Source organism: Sander lucioperca, chromosome 21 (genome assembly GCF_008315115.2).
Source record: "Sander lucioperca isolate FBNREF2018 chromosome 21, SLUC_FBN_1.2, whole genome shotgun sequence".
Taxonomy (NCBI): Eukaryota; Metazoa; Chordata; class Actinopteri; order Perciformes; family Percidae; genus Sander; species Sander lucioperca.
In genome coordinates this window covers 20,954,188-20,975,964 of record NC_050193.1, presented here as the reverse complement: position 1 = coordinate 20,975,964, position 21,777 = coordinate 20,954,188, and the positions used below count along the sequence as shown (strand labels likewise).

Genomic DNA, 21,777 nt, shown 5'->3' with positions numbered 1-21,777 from the left:
TTAATGAACATTGAGATTTACATTGGTGATTTAATCTCCTGCAAAGATTTCTTTCCTAAATGTTTCTCTTCTTAAAGGGGGATTCAGGTGGTCCGCTGGTGAGCAAGCAGGGCAGCCGCTGGATCCTGGGGGGAATCGTAAGTTTTGGAAATGGTTGTGCCCAGCCTAATTTCCCAGGAGTCTACACCAGAGTGTCCCAATATCAGTCCTGGATCAACAACCAGATCACCAGCAGCCAGCCAGGCTTTGTTACCTTCACGTCCACTGGAACTGACAGTGACCTCAGCATCAGCTGTCCTGGCCTGCCACCTCCTCCAACCACTCTCCCTCCAACCACTACAACCACCACTGCCAAACGTGAGTGTCTGTCATGTCCAGACTTTAACCTTAAATATCCACTTAAAATGAGATGTTTTCATATTTACAGTAGTGTAGTAGTACAATCTTACTTAAGATAAAACATGTAAGTATTACCAGCAAAATGAACCTAAAGTACTTAAAGTAAAGTAAGTTTTGTGCTGTAAAATGTGTCCTGTCAGTATCTGATGTTTCTGGATTAATATTACCCTGTATTAATGTGTAGCCTATGTTGCATTTTACTGCTGTAGATGTTTAAGGTTGGGCTCATTTTAACTCCTTTATTTGCTGTTGGATGGTTTAATCTACAGTAACGCATTATATTCTATAAGATCATCATCTTTAAAAGTTTTTAAACTTTTCATGGTGTCAGAAAAACAGCCATGTTTTCAGCTTTTTGATGATGCTTTTTCCAGCTGATCCAAAAAGGCTTTTTAAAGAGTTTATTTTTATGTATATTTATATATAAGTAGGAACATTTTCTCAACACATAAATACACAATTTATCCTTCAATTCATCACAAACATTCAACATCAACACATCTGGAGATACATGGTTTTCATCGGACAGGAAGGGGATAAAAAACTGTCATCTGAAAAATAACTAAAGCTTTCAGATAAATGTAGTGGAGTAAACACTACAATATCATCTTAGAAGTAGTGGAGTAAAGTAGCAGAACATGTAAATACTCAAGTAAAGTACAAGTACCTTGAATATGTACTTAAGTCCAGTACTTGAGAAAATGTACTTAGAGTAGTTACATTTTAACACTGGTTATATATTCTGTATCAGCATGTTGCAGCTCTTTATTGAAGCTATATGATTTTTATATTGAGGGAAATATTTAAACCCAAGACTTTTTATGAAGGCACTTTTCCATCAAACTCCAAACAATGTTGTGTGCATCATTTTGTATTTGCTGTGTTCACACTTTGTATTGCAACTGATGCGCTCAATGGTGTTTTAAGCCTCCAACGTCGCCTTCCAGGCAGCTAACCCTAACCTTAACCCTAAACATAACCATTGCCGCGCTGCCTGGAAGGTGACGTTGGGGGCTTAAAACACCAAACACCAACTGATGCACAGCAATTTCTTTAAGGATAAATATAGTTTTATCTTATCTGGGCAGGAAACATCAATTTAGGCTCATCAAACCCTGGACAAACCTCTCTTTATCCAACCATTGGATGAAGCCTGCTCCAATCTCTGTCCTCTGGTAGGCGCTACAGAACACTGTACGCCGAAACAAAACCAGACACAGATCGTCACTATGACGGGCCCATACCTCCAGTCACGTAGTGTCAGAAACAATCCCTGTGCAATAACTCTGTAACACACTAAACATCCACTGTACCTGTAAATTATATATTTTGTTAATTGAAATACAGATTAAGGAGTTTGGACACACTTTCCCCAAACCTTTGACTGTTCTGTACCTTTTATATTTATATCTTTACATAGCACTTTATCTTTGTTCAGCTTTGTTGTCCTTGTTTTAAGTTGTATGTCTATTTCTGTGTAAGTACATTAAGAGCAACGACAAAACTAATTAAGTCAAATTCCAATACATCTGATTGTGATTGTTTACCCAGCTGTGGTCTGTGGCCAAGCCCCAATGAATTCCCGTATTGGTCGTATTTTGGGAGGAAGTTCGGTGGCGACGGCTGGTGTGTGGCCATGGATGGCGAGCCTACAGAGGAATGGAAGTCATATGTGTGGCGGGACTCTGGTGGCCGTTGACTCCGTGTTGAGCAACGCCAACTGCTTCTCAAGGTGAGACACCTGGAGCGATGTCACAGATCGTAATTTTCTGTTTAATTTTTGAGCAATTTAAGAACAAAAGGTAACCAAATTGCTAGCTTTTATCCTTCAATGTAATGTTGGATTAAAAATAACTGCCCTTTAGGAAACCGTATGTAGAGGCCCTGCCCTTGTCTTAAACCAATCAGATGTTTGTCTTGAGTCCTTACTTAGTTCATTTTACCTCTCACAGTTCACCAACACCGTCTGAATGGACTGTGGTGTTGGGTCGGTTGAAACAGAATGGATTTAACCCCTTTGAGGTGACACTGAATGTGATAAATATCACCCTGAGCAACCTGAATGGGTCAAATGTAGCAGTGCTCCATCTGTCAACCCAACCCAGCCTGTCCAACTACATCCAGCCCATCTGCCTTGACAACGGACAGACCTTTGCTTTGGGCTCCACGTGCTGGGCTGCTGGCTGGAACTCCGGGCGAGGAGGGGGTAATGCTACCTCTGCATCAATTCACCTCTTTACATTGAACATTTAGGCCCTTGTACATTACAGTTTTTGGCACTAACAAAGTATGGTTGCCCATTTATTCTGTGTTCCTGTTGGATTTGATTCAGATGTTTCAATTCGCATCAATTTCTTATTTTTCCCAACTTCAGCGGAACAAGTTCTGCAGGAGTTTGAGACATCGGTGGAAAATTGCGGGAACGGGTCGTCAAGTGACAGCATTTGTACCAGAACTTTTACACTGGAGAAGGTGATAAATGAGAGCAGGAGATTATTATACTTTTATATGTCTCTGTTTTAAACAGGAGTTTGTTGATCCTTAAACAGGCATTTCTGGATACTTATTCCCTTTCTTGCTGAGAGCTTGATGAGAAGATCAATACCGCTCTCAAGCCTGTACGGTAGATATGAAGCTACAGTCAGCAGTAGGTTAACTTAGCTTAGCATAAAGACTGGAAACAGGGGGAACCAGCTAGCCTGGCTCTGTCAAATGGTAACAAATTCCACCTACCACCATCTCTAATGCTTACTGATTAACATGTTATATCCTTTTTATTCAACCCGTACAAACTGAAGTGTAACATGGCTCCTGGCTGTAGCTTTATGTTTTTTGGCAAATTTTATTTCCTCAGAGACAATGCACATTGATCAACATCACTGTAAACGTGCCCGTGTTGGCCACATGTTAAGTTATCCATTAAATTTACTGCACAAACATGAGAGAGGTATCAAACTTTTTATCTAATCCTTTAAAGTATAAGAATGTATTGTCTAAATAGCACATTTAGTGAAACTAGAAAAAAAAATATTATTTTCTGTAGTTTCACAGGAAGATGCGACTGAATGTCCACTTCATACAAATGTTGAACATGTGTGTCTGTTTGTTCAGGGTGATTCTGGAGGTCCGTTGATGTGTAAGCTGGGCGACTCTTGGTTCCAGGCAGCAGTGTTATCAGCTGGAAACACCACCAGACAAACACGAGATGCAGTGATGCAATTCCCCAAACTGAGCACCTTTGAAACCTTCCTGGCTCGTACAGTGGGGTTCTTATCTCCAGCTTCAAACTCAAACAACAACACCAGCGCCAGCAACAGCACCAACGCAACTGTCCCCAGCATTACTGCTTCCAACGGTGGTGCCACTCCTGCTCACTCCCTGGTCTTCCTCTTTTTCCATCTCCTCGTCTTCTCGACGTGTCTCCAACTTTTCTCATAGAAGCCTCCAACTTTTTTGGAAGGATTTACTGTACATGATGTGATGAGCACAAATGAATGTAAATAACCTTGAATCTGAGAGACAATTTAGGTCAAAGCTGCATTAACACTAATGTATGACTTGATAGAAAGAAGAAAACTTTAAAATGAATTGACTTTGAAGGACTCAGACAGTGTCTCTTTCTGAGTTTCTGAAGGGTAACTGCTATCAGTCTAAAATGAAGGGTGTAAAATGAAGACGTGTTGAATTTGCACTAAACAAATGTCTATGTAATATATAGCTGAGCATTCCAGCATTTCTTGTTTTTGTTTTTATTATTATTAATTAATAATTATTATTTTTGAATCACTACAACGATAAAATGTGTGAAACCTTTGTAATATATAAATGATTTATTTTTATTTTCTAACTGAGAATTAATTTTTAGAACAGACAAATTGTTAATTGGGACATCTATGTGCCATCCGTTAAGGATCCAGACATTATGCACATGCCATAAAATGATTATTTGTCATTGACATAAAGTGTCACCCTAAACTGACAGAAGAAGAAGGATGCATTCATGATTACTTTGCAGATAGATTCTACTTTATCTAGAACTAACTTTATGTCAGGGAAGGCTTTAACACATGCAATGAAATGAAATTTGGAGGCCTGAGGAACACAGTCACTTTGATCAGCTTGTCCATCATCTACCTCAGAGAGCTACTGTACCATTATGTTTATATCTATCTGAAGCGGTTTATGTACACAAACTGTATTTGCTGCACTTTAAATGGATATTTCTTTGGTTTGAACGCTTAATGCCAATTGTAAGTCTTGCCAAGTCTTGTCTCATGTAAATGTGAAGACCTTTCTGTTCGCTTGATTCTGTGGCATTTTCCTTTATGCTGTGAGCACAGGCTGTGGCTGTGGTAGAGTGGTTGTTTACGAATGGGAAATTCTGTGGTTCGATCCCTGGACAAGTCCTGCAGTCCCATGTCACTGACCCCCAAATTACTCTCAATGCTGCGCCAGTGATGTGTGAATGTTTATCTGGCAGTCACTTTGGATAAAAGCCTTTTAAAAAGTATAACGCTTCCTAATTCAGAAATAATAAACAGCACAGTGACAGGACCTCTAAACTATTGAGCAGGACAGTTGACAGCGTCAGGGAAAATAAGATTCTCTATAATTATTCTAAATGTGTTCTAGTCATGGTAACAACATGGTATAATATTATTATAATATGGTATTATATGATATGGTTTTATAGCAGATATCTAATGTTTTAATATCAACATTAGATATTTAAATTCAATGAGCAAAACCATTTTTATTTACATTTTTGCATCAATGTGATGAAGTAGGCTACCTTGATTTATCAGGTATTTCATTTATCAGACATAAAACAGACCTTTACTGTCTGGTTGTTCCATCCATTAACTCCATTCATTTTACAGAAAATTAAGATGCTGAGCATAAATCGCAGTCTTCCCCAACACTCTTTTTCCTGTTATCTCTCCACTGTAAACTCTCTAATAAAAGGCATACAATTAAAAAACATTTTTCAAAGATCTGGATCTCGAAGCAGAGGCAGTTGCAGGAGTCCCACTCCGGAGGCTGACAGGTGCAGGCACAGTCCCATTTGGCACACTGTGTGAAAACATATCAGACACAAGAGTTCACTAAAATGATGTATTTAAACTTTCTATGGTGAGCTTTTTGGCAAGGAGCACTTAGAAAACACTTTACATTCTGACAACAGACTATGAGCTCCGTCCCCTGTGTTGTGTGATTGAATATGTCAGAGAGTTGGTGATAGCACAATGTTGGCTATTTATCATTAACGATAAGCAGAAGAACTTCAGCCACGTTTATGATACAGTGACAAGCTTAAACTCAGATATCCAGTTTTCTCCTGCGCACACTACAATGTGAGACTGAGTCTGTGGAATAGTGTTTTTTGCTTATGAAGGTTAATAAGGGAAATGACCCGGAAGTGTCTTAGATCCCTTTCACACCAATGGCTCCATCAGGGTTATACCCAGGTGGACTGTGTGTTTAAATGGGGTAACCCTCCACGATCTACTTGGATCTTTATATATATATATATATATATATATATATATATATATATATATATATATATATATATACACACACAGTGCTGCTCATAAGTATTCATACCCATACTAAAGTTGACTAAAAAGAGGAATAAAAAAATAATCTTTTGGAACTTGATCTTAATGCCTTAATTAAAAACATTTTTTTCTTCTTTCTTTTAAGGACACCAATTTCTTTTGTGAATGAATAATGTATTGTAAATAAATAAATGTTCTTCCTTAAAATACAGGGGCCATAATTATACATACCTCTATGTTAAATTCCCATAGAGGAAGGCAGATTTTTATTTTTAAAGGCCAGTTATTTCATGGATCCAGGATACTATGCATCCTGATAAAGTTCCCTTGGCCTTTGGAATTAAAATAGCCCCACATCATCACATACCCTTCACCATACCTAGAGATTGACATGGTTTTATTTCAGTTAATTTCAGTTATTTCAGTCAATTTCCAAAAGATGATGTTTTATTCCTCTTTTTAGTCAACTTTAGCATGGGTATGAATACTTATGAGCAGCACTGTATATGTATATATATATTGTGACGTCATGAGAGGCTACACCGCTCTCCGGGGGACAGCTCAAGCAGTGCGAGGACACAATGTTCAAACAAAATAAGGATTTTATTACAGTTCCAGGGAATTAACAAAAAAAACAGCACTCCAACTTCACAGGTGGGACCCAGTTAATCGTCAAGGGTCAAAACTTCAAATAATGTCTCTTCTGGTTGTTAAATCATAATCTTCATTCCCTCAGGTAAAACAATCTTTTCAGCCTTACTTCAATCCGAGCTGTAAGTCCTTCCGACGTCTGGTAATGATTCTCCACCTTTCCTATTCCTCTGCAGCGAGCACAGCTTGTAGTTGTCTCTCCAAAACTCACACACCCACACGAGTGTGTCTCTAGGCTTTAAAAAGCTCTTCTGCTCATCAGGATCTGATCAGTCTCAGCTGTGTGTGGGAATGTAGTGTCTTGAGTGGAGGAGTTCCCGACTGCACCAGCAGATGGAGCCATAGCTGCTTGTGATTGCAGCCACTTCACAGGAATGTAACGTCCCTCCAGGACACAGCCTCTCGTGACATCACAATATATATATATATACTGTATATATACTATATATATATATATATATATACTGTATATATATATATATATACTGTATATATACTGTATATATAGAAACAGGGCCTTTAAAAAGTTTCACCCTCTCTTTAGAATGAGGTTTAGCATGGGTATGAATACTTATGAGCAGCACTGTATATGTATATATATATATACTGTATATATACTGTATATATACTGTATATATATATATATATACTGTATATATACTGTATATATAGAAACAGGGCCTTTAAAAAGTTTCACCCTCTCTTTAGAATGAGGTTTTCATGTTATTGTTATTGAATCCAAGTAGATTTAATCAACAGGACTTTAATGTCAAAGTGAAAACAGATCAGCATTGAATTACAAATATAAAATACAAAATAAATATGTATTCATCCTAAATCACTGGTGCAGCAATTGGGTTTTTAAGTCACACATGGAAATCTCCTGTGTGCATTCAAAGGGTTTCAATTGTTTGTAGTTTAGATACACCTGTAGGCCCAACTTTTGGTGAGTCAGACAAAGTAACACCCACAAAGCTAGTGCTTGTCAGCAATTTTTTATTATGGCATCAATGTGCAAAAATATTAATCAGCAAGAGTTCCCAGCTGAACCGCAGCCTCCTGCCAGCTGGGAGTGATTGTGTCCGGGTTGAGAGGGCTCAGCCTCAGGCTTCTAGAGGGACGGCAGATTGCAGACAATCACCCCATTTGATTTGATTTAAACTGGATAATACATGAATGTTGCAGTATTGTAGATATTTAGGTTGGTGATCCTTTTAAATAAATAAACACATTTAGGTCAGTTTGTTAAGTTAGCATTTGCAATAGCTATGAATTACCAGATGCTGGATGTTTCTTATCCATTTTACTTTTTTTAGATTTTACCTATTTTTGCAATACTATTTCAACTGTACATTCATTACTTTAAGCTAAGTTTTTCAATCATTTATCCATTACTTATAACGTAAGCTTTTTTTCACCATTTGTCCAATAGCTCACTATTTCAACTTTAACCAGTAGGCCTTCTCTTAGCTAATTATTTCTACTATTCGCCAATGACTTAATCTATTTCATGCAGTTATCCATTACTTGACTCAATTGCAGCAAGTGTTCAATTGTTACAGCTGACTCAATATGTGGATATATTCATCATTATGACTGATATGTTATTTTTCTTAGCTATGCTACACTTAAATACACCTGGTTGGGAATCACTGCAAGCAGCTCTGTGAAAAGGCTATTACGTAAAAAGCCTCATGATGGATACAAGAACATCCCAGTCCCAGTACAGTCCAATCAATCAGTTAGACATGAAAAGAGTCACAGTGGGCTTTTTACTTTTGATGCTTCCTGTCCTTTCCCTGTGACTCAGCCTGACATATTCACTATTTTTGGACACTTCTGGATCTTTAAAAAAGAGGCTTTTAAAAACTCTCACTTGAGAAACACGCCCAGAGATCACAGTAAACCATGATGTTTGACCTTTATGATGTTGACAGTTTCTGCTGATTCCCTTTTGTTCCCAAACAATCACTACCTGTACCTGAATATCGATATGGCATTTCCTCTCTAAAACCTGGTGCAGTTTGACCAGTTTGCTGAAAGCCAGTGTTGATAGATGGAGGTCAACGGTGAATCAGCTGTGTCACCTTCAGGAACTGAAACATAAATAACTTCCGTGTGCAGGGTTGAAAGTCAGGTTCTGTCTGTCATTTTTTTTTAGGTTTGAGCTTTTCTCCAAGTTTTACTTTATATTTCATCACTGTTGTTTACAAACCTTTAAAGCCCCTCCACATTTTATTTAAAATCTAAAAAGAAATTTTACATTTTTTTTGTCCGGCCCATGAACCGCCCCATAAAAGTGGTAGGCCTATATCGGTGGCACATTGTTTTTTCAATTGACACTGGGCTGGCCCAAAACACTTTACTCAAAAATATCACATAGGCAAAGAATTTCTAATAAGGGAAGAAGTTCCACTCTCTCGTTACTTTCGGCTTCTGAACTGGTTGCAGTTCCACTCTTGATCCATATAGGGGGCGCTCACAGGCAAGTGCAGAATGAATGGGATTCGAAGGAGCTATACCCCTCAAAATCCACTTTTCTCAGGATATAATATTTTGTCTAGTAATTTGAATGTTGCATTCGAAAGGGGAGGCTAAGAAAATACACACTGCTGGGTGTATTAGTCGCTTTTTTGTTCTACAAAGCCTTTTAAAATGTCAATGACGTCATACACATATACGGCCAGATATACTGCTTCACGGCAAGATCTGAGTCGCTTCCTTTTTTCTCTCGAGGCATCGACAACACAGCTGACAGGTAAGGCTCTCCCTGTCAGTACCCGTGCTAGAAAGAGGTTTGCTAATGTTTTAAAGACCACGCCGAAATATTCACTATGACATTCTGGTTCTGCTTCGGATGCCGTCAAGCGGGATCTCCGATCGTAATCAGTCCTTAACTGACCAATCAGCATTCATTAGCAGAATGCTAGCGTGTTATGGGCAACAACGACTCAACCTGTAAGAAATCAAAAGGACATAAGTACTCGTTCATTCAACTTTCGAACTATACTCCACGTTGAACTTGCAAAAACTACAATCGAATCTGAGATTTCTCAACGACAAACAGGCGATAGAGACAAATTTAGCTGTCCATAGAGTCCCATTCATTTTGCACTCGCCTGCATCACCCCCAGTGGAACTCTGGTGGAACTGCAACCAAATTCGGTACAATGGGGCTGAATAGGGAGTGGAACGGCTTTCCGTAGACTGGCTTTGACATAGGCTAGGTTCTGTCCCTACACAAACACCCCCTACTTTCACAATGAAATGGACTAGTCTGTAATGGTGCGCCACGCGAAAGATAAACACACAGTGACAGGAGAACTGCATGGTGCAGTTTCAGTACATCTGCCATGCTAGAATAGTGATAGAGATCATGGAGAAGAATTGCAAAAGAGGTGCAGAGAAGCTGCGTGACAAAAAGAAACAGGCCCTTCAGGCAGACGCTGCCAAATGTGTCAAATTGACAGACATGTTATTGGCAGTAATGATAGTGGTGGTGGTGTCGGTGTCGGCGGCAGTGCACAGTGAGGAGGAGACTCAGGAGAAGAGGGACAGAGATGAGGGAGTGAGGGTAGAACCTGCAGTAAGCAGAACTCCCCTAAAACACTTTGCCCCTTGATAAAACTGAGCCAAAAACAAGTGGTGGACAAACTGTTGATGATAACACTACAACAATAAAAGAAGTAGGCATGCTACTGTATGACTGCATTAGTTTGGCTAAGTGCGCGTGTATCTGAGTCCTGACTGATGATGTTCTCACCGTTTTATTATTATTAGGCTATATTAGCCTACCTTTCATTCAACAAAGTAGCCTACATCTTAATAATAAGCAAAACACCACCTTAAAGTTCATCAAACCTTAAAGGACAATTCCGGCGCAAAACAAACCTAGGGGTTATTAACAGATGTGTACCCACTCGATCGCTCTCTGGGACATGTTTTCATGCTAATCGAATGTGTTTGTAGCTTAAAAGAAGCTAGCGCGGACCGCTGATTAGCTTACAACGCTAGTATTCGGGACACAGGGAAAGTAAAAACAAATTGCTATTTATACCATTAAAAACGCTCAAAATATCACCAAACTTCAACGATAGCATGAGGGTCCCTAAATGTTAACCAAAGCATTAAGAACATTGTAAGTGTACAGACAGTTTATTGAACGAAGAGCTGCGGGAGCTCTGTGAAAGGGCTGTAGTATCTAATTGACTTGAGTCTTTGTTATATACACATGGTTCCATTTGGCTAAAACAAATGGTTAGATGACACAGTGGCTTTGTTGGAGCAAATGGGGACCACTGACTGATTAGCCCCAGCACTGGACTGAACTACCCCCATCACCACGTCTCATGTTACACAGGACAGTACTTAACCTCATGTTTGAAGAGAAAATCTTCAGAGTGACCATTTTGAGAATTGAGAACTGTCCTCTTCGGGTTCTGCAGGACCCGTCATGATGCTGGAATCTTTGATGTAATAAACCTTTTATAATCAAGATCAGTGTCGGTGAATACTTCTTCCATACAGCATCACAGCAACGAAACTAAAGATACCACACGGCTACGAAAGAGAGAGAGAGAGCTACCGGTAGTCAATGCCGCAACACAGCCTCGTACTTCGGGAAACTGGTGGTGTACCTGCGGACATTGTGAAGCTATGGCCACCGAACAGGAGTATCTGTGTTGCACGGAGTGGGACCTGTTGCGTCGCGACACCCAAGAGTGTTTTGTACAGTCTGAAGATTTCCCCTCTCTGATAAACAGGGCTGTACTTGAAACTTTTTTCCATGTCCCGAAAATAAATTAGAGACGGCGACCCAGACCGGAGGGACCAGATGGACAGTTATCCACTGAGTAAGTACACTAGACAAGTTATGCAGACTGCGATTATTTCAGATATATTGAGCAAATTGCTTTTGATTTTAGTTTGCATCGCCAGCTGTAAGTCATGACTGGTTTTCAAGACAGCGGCGGCATGTAAACATGAACGCGAGTGTCTTTATAATGTATGTTTTCAATAAACTGTCTGTACACTTACAAAATTCTCAGTGCTTCGGTTAACATTTAGGGACCCTCATTATGCTACCGTTGAAGTTTGGTGATATTTTGAGCCTTTTTAGTGGTACAAAATAGCGATTTGTTGTTACTTTCCCTGTGCCCCGAATACTAGCGTTGTAAGCTAATCAGTGGTCCGCGCTAGTGTCTTTCAAGCTACAAACACATTCGATTAGCATGAAAACATGTCCCAGAGAGCGACAGAGTGGGTACACATCTGTTAATAACCCTTAGGTTCGTTTTGCACCGGAATTGTCCTTTAAGCTCGTGCTTGTGCATTTGTGTCCTTAAAGTAGCCTAGATAAACATTGCACATCATGCTAACTTTCTTAATGAGAATTAGCTTTTCTGTCTGCATTGGCAGACGAAATTCATGATATACCTCTTCAAATTAAAGCACAGGGCCTCTTCAGTTGTGAAATGATAAATATATATAACAACAACAAAACACTGGTGAATGCGCACCATAACATTCATTTTTTTTGTATAGTTCTTAAAAATAAAAAAATAAATAAAAAGGAAACTTGTTTTGGGGAGAATAATACTTATTACTATTAATTAATTAGTCTGGGCTGAGATTAGGAACCTTACCAAAAAGGCTCAGGATGCTGCAAATGTTGGTAAAATATGAAAAAGGCTGGTGGATTTAAGACACAAAATAATAATTTATTGAATGAATCAAATATGAACATATCTGTCATTGTCAGTGGCTTGTTGATCTTTACATTGTTAGTTAATTTTCTATCCTGGCCTGGGACACACACATTCATACAGTTTAATAAAATACTTATTGAACTTAGCATTGCACTTACAATAACGAGTGTAGCTGTCCTCAATTTAGGTCATCCTGTAGCCTACGTCTCATCTGCGTTTTTTCCTGCATCCACCGTGTGCGTTTGTGTGTGATTGTGTGTGTGTGTGTGTGTGTGTGTGTGTTGTGTGTGATTGTGTGTGCGTGTCAGTTGCGGGGGGAAACGGAGCAGCCCCGCCCACTGCAGAGAGCCGGCAGATTGAAACAGTAGCCGCTGACTTTAGAGTGAATAAACGTCACAGCGTACATTGATGTTAAAATGTATACAGGTAGGCAGGACAGTCTGAAATGTTTTGCACGGTCTTTCGCTGTATGTTTTGTTGGTAAATGTGAGATGTTCGAGTCACACACACGTCTCGTCTTCATATCAGAAACTAGGAAATTAATTTTACCCGTTCTCACTCCCGCTTGGTCAGTGGCTGCACGTGGGACTACTGGGATTGTGTGAGTAATGAAAATGCGATAGGGGGCCCCGGCTGTCAATCAATGTCTTCCAGTGATGCGGGCCCCTGATTGGACCAGGCCCGTAAGCAACCGTGTACCCTGCTTACCGATAGTTACGCGTCTGAATCACTCAATTCTCATTGGCTACCCGCCAATGTGGCAGGTAGATTGACAGTGTTACCCGCCAATTGCAAAATTCACCCGCATTTGGCGGGTGGTCTGGTGTTAATTCCGTGCCCTGTATACACATATATAGCTTGTTTTATGATTCATGAGGAGTATACCGTTTTATTGTATTATTAAATAGCACTTTTTTGAAATATTTAATGTGTCAATTCTCACTGATTCTTGCTTACTCATTACATGGCGTTAGTAGTTTTAAGGAGTAGGAGTTGGTATACATATTCGGGGGAGCCCAAGGACGGGTGGTATTTGTGATCTTATGTGGTAGGCCGGTCTGGGCCAAAATGCCAGGGACGATTTTTGGTCCCAGTCCGTCCCTGTTTATATATGTACGTCTTCTGTCATGGTGTTTTAATTGTGAAATAATGAAGACCACAGGTATAGCTAACAGTTAGTTTCTTAAATAATAATGAGTTGAGAATGGAATGAATGAATTGGTTTGACAATTAAAAGGACCAAATCTTGTTGTGTTTTTACAGGTTTGATCTCAATCATTACAGAATATGTTAACTCCACATTTCTGCTGTCTGTTTCAGTCAGTTTTTAGATTTTATTTCTTTCCTTTCAGGCAGTCAGTCAGAAAGACATTCCATCACCGTCAGCATCATGTGTGTCTCACTGGTAGATTTAAAAGCAAAGCACTGCGCAATTATAAAGTAATAACCAGTGGTGTAAAAAAGTACATTTACTCAAGTACTGCACTTAAATACAATTTTGATGTTCTTGAATATTCCTTTTTTTTCTGCAACATTATACTTCTACTCCACTACAACTGTAGTTTGCCAGTTTAGGTTTTTCATTTAAAACAACAAATAAAATATGATGCATTTTATAAATGAAACATTAAACAGGTTTAAAAGCAGTTCAAATGAGCTCCACCTTGGCCATCTTTTTTATGCTATTTATTTGATAGTACGAATAAAGAGGAAAGCAGCGAGAGAAGGGATGACATGCAGCAAAGGGCCACGGGTTGGATGCGAACCCCGGGGGCACTGCTAAATAATGAGTACTTTTACTGTTGATGCTTTAAGTATTTTAGATAATTGTACTTTCGTATTAGAATGCAGAACCTTTACTTGTTACAGAGTATTTCTACAATGTGGTAGTACTACTTCTACTTAAATAAAACGATCTGGGGTCTTTATAAAACTGTGCTTTACTAAAAGTGTACGTACGCCCAAAAGCCAAAAATGGCGTACGCCAAAAAACATTTAGATTTATAAAACTGTGTGTACGCACACCTGTAAGCAATGTTCCTTTTATAAATCACAGGTTGCCCAAGTGTGCGTACGTGAATCAGCCTCTTATCCCGCCCTGTACATACCCATTTTTAACCATAAATAGTCAATGCAAAGCACCTCATGAATGCTGATCAGTATGTTAATGACCCTGGCAGTTGTTCTTTCGTTACGCTGAATCATGACAACTAGCTGGGAAAAAGCAGCTTCTCAGATGCTCGGGAATTGCTGCAAATTTAATTATAATTACGGCCTGTTCTCGCACAGTATAGGGAAACATGATCTATACACTACCTATATTAATACTGTCCAAAACGGCAGGCATTACGGCACTCGGGGACAGCTTCAAAATACCAGACCTAGATTTAACAGAACTATATATTATATCCAAACAAGCCTTAGTGATAAAGGTGAGGTGAAGATTATATATAATATTTATTAAAAAAAACACGTAGCTGTCTGCCATTTCCCTTTGGAAACAGCCGGCGGCCCCCAGAGTGGCGAGGCCCTGTATTTGGACTGGGATGGACCAGGATGGCACGGTTCCGGCGCGTTGCCCTCTCTAGCTACTGGACCCAATTCAGTACATACTGTAGATCCAAGAGCGCAGATTTAGTGAATCTAAATCGGCATATAAGCCAGTCATCGTCATGGTCCCTGAAGTGTCTTTCTCTCTTGATTCTTCCATTTGCGTAGTCCTCCTGCAGTGCCAGCAGTGCCATCATGCAGCATTACGCACAGGGTTCACCGCAGAATTTATATGTTTACAACAATTTGTGATTGTTAACACCTTGCCAAAATCACAGCATCAAGTATTTGAAGACGAAAAGTGTAATAGGCCACACACACTTTTCTTCATGCAGGGTTTGTCCCGAACAGTATTAAAGTTTGGACCGATAACGAGGACATTAAGTGTAACGATTGTGCAAGAGCTTAACGGCTGTATTTCCAGACTTTCACATTTGATGATTAGGGCTGTCAGCGTTAACTCGTTAATCGCGATGCGATTAAGGCCGACGCGATGCGATTAATTTTTTTCAATCGCATTAATCATGCCAGCATTTATTAATTTATTTTACACTTCACTCGGCTTTGCGTCGTGCCTAACAGGCTACTATTTTGACCCTTTGCAGCACCGTTACTTATCATCAAGCTGCCACTTCCTCGTAACACATCCTTCTGCTGCAGGCTGCAGGCATGATGGAGAAAGACAGCAGCAATGAAATCCTGAATGGCGCTTTTTATTTTCCAAAACTCCCGGACGGCTCGTAGACAAGTCGAAAGCCATATGCACATTGATTGTGTAAAGCCGAATTAAAATATCACCGAAGCAAGTCAAGCTTAAGCTACCACCTATGTAGCTAAGCATAGTAAGCCTAGTACAGTTAATGTGATGCTAGACCACTGGCCCTCGGGGGGCGGGGGAGAGATGAATGTTTGGAAATAAGAGGTTGCTGCGGCCCGCCGTACAGGTTAGTTTGACCAGGAGCGGGCAGCTGCAGCGGCCGTAGCAGGCAGCGGCCGGAGCGGGCGATCACGAGGGGACATCCTCAGCGGTGAAATGCGAACGGGGGCTGGAGTATAACCTAGCTAGGTGTAAAGCTTACGCTAGCCAGCCACCTGTTCCATCAATCCTGCTTGCAAGTGTCCACTCATTGAGGAGCATCTCGCTGCAGTCTGCGGGAAGCGGGGCTTGACATCAATCATTTTTTTTTTTTTTTTAACCTACGTCGTCTCCCCATACAGTCTATGGCTCGAACGGACCAAGACGGTAGCAAACCTCATATCCTCTTGTTTCACATTAGATGACAGAAACTGATATAAGCTAAACACAAACGACATTTCATGCAACAACAATGAACTGTAATTGGGCCCGTGTACGTTTTCGTTCATTTGATTTCCGACTTTGAAACGAAAAGAGTGGTTCGGAAATAACGTAAGACTGCTCTGGTGAAAGCCTTGTTTTCATGAGCTTCTGGGGCTAGCTGCTAGCTAGCTCGGAAGCTACATCTGATGGAAGGCAGGTTGCTAATTAGCCAATGCTAAAAAGTATGGAAGTAGCCTACTAGTTTCCCCTGCTTTCTATCAATATTCCTCAGTATTTGTCTTTTGGTGTAGTTTGCTAACATGCTCGTAGACATGTAAATGAACTGTTTGCGTGCTAGCTAAGTCAACGGTCAACACCTTTTATATTGTAACGTGAAAGCTCAGGCTGCGTTAGCTTCAGCTAAACCACAGCAGCAACTTGCACTGCCCCGTTAAAATGCAACTTCAACCCTCGGAAATAACGGTAATCACGTAGCGATTTTACTGTATCTAAACATCTGTATGTGTGTTCGACCTTTTGAAATACTTAGATTAGGTGTGTTACTGTGCAGGTAATATCCGAGGAGCATCTCGCATGATTGTGAATTCTACTGAACCAGATAGAGAGACCATTTAAAGACTCAGGAACCCTTTGCAGATGTTTGGATCAATTAGCTGATTAGAGTGGGACACTTTGAGCCTAAAATATTGAACCTTTTCACAATATTCAAATTTTCTGAGGGTTTTCATAAACTGTAAGCCATAGTCATCAAAATGATAACAAATACAGGCTTGAAATATCTCGCTTTGCATGTAATAAGTCTATATAATTAGTTTTACCTTTTAAGTTGAATTACTGAAATAAATGAACTTTTGCACAATATTCTAATTTTTTCGAGTTTCACCTGTATGCTTCTGGTTCACCTGTTAATTGTTAAAGCAAAATCGCCCCTTTGTACATTTGGTTGTGACTGAATTCTTGCTGTTAATATGAAAGTCCATAACGAAACAACACACCATTCTACTTTTGAGGGCTAAATTAAATGAAATATGGCTCGTTTTCCGTTTGAACACATTGTCATCAATATTAACAAGGTTTAAAATGACCAATTTTTCAAATTTGGATGTCATTTCAAAATCAGAAATCAGTAGTAACTACATGAAAACTTCACTGTTGCATGAACTATCGTTTGTTTAGCCTACATCATCAGTTTCTATCTAATGTGAATCAAGAGGCTCTATCAGCTTCGCTACCAGGCTGTCTTTTTTTTTTTTTTTTTTTTTGTCTTCAAAAAACTTTATTATTCAAGTACAGATCCATAAACACATTGAAAACATTAAATGCATACATACATACACACACGAAAAAGGGGTGCATTGAATTTACATTAAAGAGGTTGTAAGGCATTGTAAATGTTCAGAGTCCGGATGGCTTTCTTATTTGTCAGTCCTTTTTTAAGGTTTTAAAATATAATTTCATGTCATTTTTAAATTGGTGACTAGCCTATTTGGTTTTCTTTCAGATCATTTACATTTATAGATATAGAATTTTCAAATAAAATTAAAAGATTCAAAATAAAAAACATGTCATTTATCCAAATAATTTTCTTCATAGTAAAAAAATTCTACCAGGCTGTCTTGGTCATGGATGTATTAAGAGAACGGTCTTGGTCCGTTAGAGCATATGGGGAATGACGAAAGCAAAAAAAAAATGACTGACTTGGATGTGGATGCTTGATGTCAAGCCCCGCCTTCCCGCAGACTGCAGCGAGATGTACTTGCACTCATTAGATAAAAACTGGACTACATCCAACTTCAACGAAACTCCCAACACGAGTTCAGAGACTGCTGTGTTTTTGTTGTTGTGGAAACAACAGTGTACCGGACTATCCAGCCTGTTTCTCTGTTGCCGGGTAAGAGTGGAGATGGGCTGTGTTAACACGGACTTGTGCAGAAATGAGCTGCTCATTAACCGGTGATCACTGGACGTCACTGAGTAATCAACATTATTTAGGAGTTACTAAACACTATATTGACTCTAGTAAGGATAGGGATTTTTAGTTTTTTAGTTAGGTACTTAGAGGAATTGTGCAATAATGACAGATTCACACGTTTCTTTTGTTTACAGTAAATAAATAATTACAAATCTTAAAATCAAGTTCATAAAGTAACTTTCTTTGCATTCATTTGATTCCCAATCAAGATACACTGGTAAAAATTCCTTTTGATTGTTAATATGTACTTAAAAACTGTTCTGAAATGCAAAATAATAGAATTTTAATCATGTGATAAAATATGCATTTAATCGCAATTAACTATAGAAATTCAGCGATTAAAATCGTATCGTTTGACAGCCCTATTGATAATATATGTGTCATGATGTCATCATGGCAGCCCGTGCTTCTTTTTTGTTCTGTGTGTTTTCTCTCATGTCCCTCCCTCCTGTGCCAATTACTGTGAGCTGTGGGCGCGGCTTAGCTGGCAGGTGGCACCAGGTGAAGCTCATTCCCTAATCAACCTCCTGCAGTATTTAAGGCTGGCTCTGTGATCAACTCGTTGCCAGATTGTACCGTCTACCAGTGTGGTATAGTTGCACTCCGGGCTCCCTGTGTTATTTGTTTTCCTGGTGTTTTAGCTTGTGTAGCTAAAGAAATATCTGTGTTTATCTCTTGTTGCAGCCTGTCTTGCTTGCTCCTACTCCTGCCTGCCTGCTTGCTCACCCCGCCTGCTCCTCTCTCTCTCTGTAAGGATTGGACTCAAACTCAATTGTTTGTTGGACTCTGGAGGAGGCCTTAGCACATGGTCAACGCCACCACTTCACTGGGTACGCTCTGGAGAGCGCGCTGCACCCACCACTCACCACTGGATTCCCTCGACACAACCCTCCTTTTTGCCACCAGCACAATTATTGTATATATTTCACTCATTAAACACTTAATCTTGATTATTGTGTTTTTCGTCTGCTTTTGGGTTCCACCTCCTGTGCCGTTCCGTAACAATATGCACAGTATTAAAGACAGATATTTCGTTATTTACACTGTGTTCTTTAGTTATATAATGCAAGGGTATTTGATGTTATCCTGTATTCCATGCAGTCAGGCCATCTCCTCCTCCTGCGCTCCGTAGCGGACAATGCCACGGTGAGACAGCGCCGATTAAATATTAAGAACAAATTTTTATTAAAGATTTGAGTTGGATTTTACAAGGTGTTTATGGAACAATTATCACTCAGTACAAGCGCAAATAGCACTGCTGGATTTAATCTTCATGGTAACATGAATGATATAGAGTGAAAAAATGTGCGTGAGGCAACAATACTTGAAAATATTACGAGTAATCGTTATTCCCACATTTACTTTCTGCAGTCTGACTTCAGTTCACCACCTCACCATCGGCGTCGCCAATTCCCATTGTCTCCAAAATGTGCGTAGACACTGGTCAGAGTTTGCGTGTAGGACTGCACATTCTGCTGTCAAGTTTGTATTTTATAAATCACAACTATGAAGGTAAATATGATTTTTGACAGTCCGTCTGCGGCTGCAGGCCGTGGAGCTCACCGCCAGTGTTTTAGTTTGACTGTTAAAAAGTGTTTAGATAATTAAAAGGTATTTATTTAGAAGCGGGCTGGCTGCTAGTTAGCTAACGCTAGCATGCTATTCCACCAAGTTTCCATGCTACATAAATAAGCCGGACAGAGTTGTCCCTCATCTGGCGATAGAAACCCTGCTTTTCCCGTTCTGTTAGCTCAGAGCTCCACAGCCTAAGTCCACAGGTACAAATTAGTTTTGCACCAAATGTATCGTCAAGAGTGTTGTGAAAGTCGAGGTGCGCAGATTGGCCACTTTGTGATGCGAGAGAGCACATATGTGAAGTTGCAGTGACAGATTCGAGAGGTTGTAATCACTGAGTTGTGGTTGTGATGGAAAATGAACCAGAGTAAAAAAAAAAAAGTATACGAGTAAATGTTGCATTATAAGTTTGCAGCTGTCATTGTGTTCATGTAAATATCAATCTACACATTTGTGAATATTTTTTCTGTAACTTCACATTCAGAATACAGGTGTGTGAACATTTTCTACAAGTGCAAATTTCAACTTACAAGTTCAGATTTTTTTTACAAGCTCTCATGTTTTTTTTCTTTGTATGACTTCAAATTCAGATCACATGTGTGTGAATATTTTTTACAAGTGCAAATTTTATTTTTACAAGTGCAAATTAAATTTCTACAAGTGCAAATTTTAACATACAAGTTCAGATTTTTTGTTCTGCAAGTTCTCACATTGTATTCTACAAGCTCTCCCTTTTTGCACCATATTTACCTTCATACACAACCTTTGCGTGGGAAGTGGCGTACGCGCATTTTCAGCCCCGTTTTGTGCATACGCCACGTTTATAAATGAGACCCCAGGGCATTTCTGCCACTACTGTGTAAATCTGACACAAATAAAACCAAACATGATGTTGTTGATTATCAAGTTGTAGTGGATGTTTAACCCTAAAGTGTCCTTCCCGTCGACCATGAAGTTGTTGTCCTTCCGGGTCAAAATTGAATTGATTTTCAGGAGATATTCCACATTATGTACTTAAACTTCATGGGTGCCAATAATGGTGAGCAGGACTGTACCTATGTGAACACACCTGGAAGGTGTAAAAACTAAAGGTAAGACAGGAGGTCTGTGGGCCATCACCGAGTGTCACAATCAACCTGTGCGGAGATACAGGAATGTTGCCAAGTGAGATGCACTGCACGACCCACGCCCCGCGGCCTGTTGCCTGCACTCAGTATTGTTCCTGTCTTCAACATGTCTGGGGGGGGGCACTGACGCATTGACTGGAACTCATCAAGTGCTTTAAACAGTCGCTGAAGAAGTATTTCTTTACTTCAGTAAAAGTATTGATATAGTAATGTAAAAAAAACCTATTACAGGTAAAAGTCCTTCATTTAAAGTATATAAGTACATATATAAAAAGTCAGTAAAATGCAGTTAAAGTATCAGCAGTAAAAGTACAGAAGTTTTCTTGGCACCATGCAGTAAAAGTACATGAAGTGAAGTGAAGTGTCTCTGTCTGTGACTGATATCTGATTCTATGTGACATTATTAGATATGAATACTGAAGCATCAACAAGAGAGCAGCATGTTACTGTTGTAGCTGCTCCAGGTGGAGCTACTTTAAAAACTTTATCTACAGTTAGATGGTCCAGTGGTTCCCAACCTAGGGCTCTGGCCCCTCTAAAGAATCATCAGACAAATCTGAGGGGTCGTCCGATGATTAATGGAAGAGAAGAAGAAGAAGAAACTAAGATCTGATAGACAAATCTGTTTTCACTTTCTGGACTTTTCTCCAATCTTTGATTCTTTTTGTAAAATGTGAAATATATAAATATGAAATGAAATGGGAGAAGATTATAAGAGCTCACAAGTCAGAACGTTTCATTTGTAACAATTCATTACATTTTATACATTTATTTTTTATGTTTTTAGTTACTACATATGCGAAATAAATGTAAAAAAAAGCATTCCTGTGAATGTACAAGTGGACTAGAACTATAACGTGGCATTAAATAAAAATACATAATAAGAACAGTACTTGTGTGAATGTAGTTACTGTACTGTATGTAATGTTTGATA

At 39.4% G+C, this 21,777-nt stretch overlaps 1 protein-coding gene and 1 long non-coding RNA gene across 2 annotated transcripts in view; both read left to right on the top strand.

Moving 5' to 3' along the window:
* LOC116063752 (transmembrane protease serine 9-like) overlaps positions 1-21,777 on the top strand; it is a 39,604-nt gene that overhangs the window by 6,845 nt on the left and 10,982 nt on the right. Inside the window, exon 6 of the mRNA XM_035996537.1 lies at positions 78-357. Coding sequence (XP_035852430.1) covers positions 78-357 — 280 coding nt within the window. The remainder of the gene's footprint in view (positions 1-77; positions 358-21,777) is intronic.
* On the top strand, positions 353-21,559 carry LOC118494106. Its single transcript, XR_004896163.1, has 3 exons — positions 353-434; positions 3,383-3,385; positions 21,549-21,559. It is a non-coding gene; the product is annotated as an uncharacterized LOC118494106 (long non-coding RNA).